The sequence below is a fragment of the Lycium ferocissimum genome, chromosome 11 (assembly GCF_029784015.1).
Source record: "Lycium ferocissimum isolate CSIRO_LF1 chromosome 11, AGI_CSIRO_Lferr_CH_V1, whole genome shotgun sequence".
NCBI lineage: Eukaryota > Viridiplantae > Streptophyta > Magnoliopsida > Solanales > Solanaceae > Lycium > Lycium ferocissimum.
The window spans coordinates 17,593,880-17,595,433 of NC_081352.1; the positions used below are offsets into that span (position 1 = coordinate 17,593,880).

General features: G+C 47.1%; 1 protein-coding gene across 1 annotated transcript; it reads right to left on the minus strand.

The window, feature by feature from the left end:
• Window positions 1–588: 588 nt before the first annotated feature.
• On the minus strand, window positions 589–1,101 carry LOC132038087 (uncharacterized). Its single transcript, XM_059428811.1, has one exon. The coding sequence runs from the start codon at window positions 1,099–1,101 to the stop codon at window positions 589–591; it is 513 nt and encodes a 170-aa protein (XP_059284794.1).
• Between the last annotated feature and the right edge of the window lie 453 nt (window positions 1,102–1,554).

Sequence of the window (1,554 nt, forward strand, 5' to 3'; positions counted from 1 at the left end):
ATCAAGACATGATAGGGCATGAATAGAATATAGAGAGCAGGTGTTTGAATCACAGAATTAACCAAATGAAGGCAAACAAGCAAGAAATAGACCCTGCACTTAGTTTCTTTTCCTTTATACATCTTTCAGTCTTGGTCTTAGCTTTCTTATGCTCAGCCTCATTGTGGTTTGCTATGTATAGGATATCCAAAAAAAATAATGACTAAGAACCAACTAAAAGAGCACTAATCATAGAGACAAGTCACAGTATTCAAATGCAATTATAGGTCCCCCTAGCCCCAACAACAACATACCCAGTTGAATCCCACAATGTGGGGTCTGGGGAGGGTAAAGTATATGCAGACCTTACCCCCACCTTAGAAGGTAGGGAGGCTGTTTCCGAAAGACCCTCGGCTCAAAAGAAAACAAGGAAAATAAGGAAAAAGAATCAGATACAGACAAGCAAATCAAAACAATGCGAAAATAAGAAATAGCAAGAGCAACGAAGTCATGATAAAACAGGAAAGATAGACAAGACCTAACACATAGAAGCAGGATAAAAATACTCCTAATACAAGAAAGGAAACCTCGTGGCCCCCCACTAGCCCTCTACCCTGATACTCGACCTCCACCCCTCCTATCACCGGTCATGTCCTCGATAAGCTGAAGTAGCACCATGTCCTGCCAAATCACCTCTCCCCAGGCCTTCTTTGGCCTACCCCTCCCTCTTTTTAGGCCCACCACTGCCATTCTCTCACACTTCCTCACTGGCGCATCAGCACATCTCCGGCGCGCATGGCCGAACCACCTCAACTTCCCTTCTCGCATCTTATCCATCACAGGGGCCACACCCACCTTATCCCGAATCACTTCATTCCGAATCCTATCTCTCATTGTATGCCCGCACATCCATCTCAACATCCGCATACCGGGGCCTACCTTCATCTCTATACGAGCTTTCTTAATCCGCAAGCATTCCGTCCCATATAATATAGCTTGCCTAACCACCGCTTTGGAGAACTTTTCTTTTAGAATAGGCGGCACATTCTTATCGCACAACACCCCCGATGTAGCTTCCATTTCATCCATCCGTCCAATACGATGTGTGACATCGTCGTCCATCTCGTCATTCCTTGACGATCGACCTGTGTACTTGAAACCTTTTTCTTCGATGACCGAGTATCCGCCCACACGTCCTTGTCTTCACTTGACTCCCATCACCGAACTTGCACTCTAAGTATTCTCGTCTTAGTCCCGGCTTCAACTTGAAACCTTTCGACTTTGCAGTCCGTCGCCAAACCTCCGTCTTGCGGTGCTAACACGCGCTCCGCGACCCGTCAATAAGCACAATGTCATCCGCAAACAATATGGACCACGAACCTCTCTCGAATATGGATTGTCGGAGCGTCCATTGCCACAACAAACAAACGAAACGAGCCCCAGCGCGGACCCTTGACGTGTGCCCATCGTGACTGGAAAGTGTTCCGAGTCACCTCCAACCGTCCTCACCCGGGTCTTGGCTCCATCATACATGTCCTTAATCGTTCTAATGTATGCTACAGGAACACCTCTAGC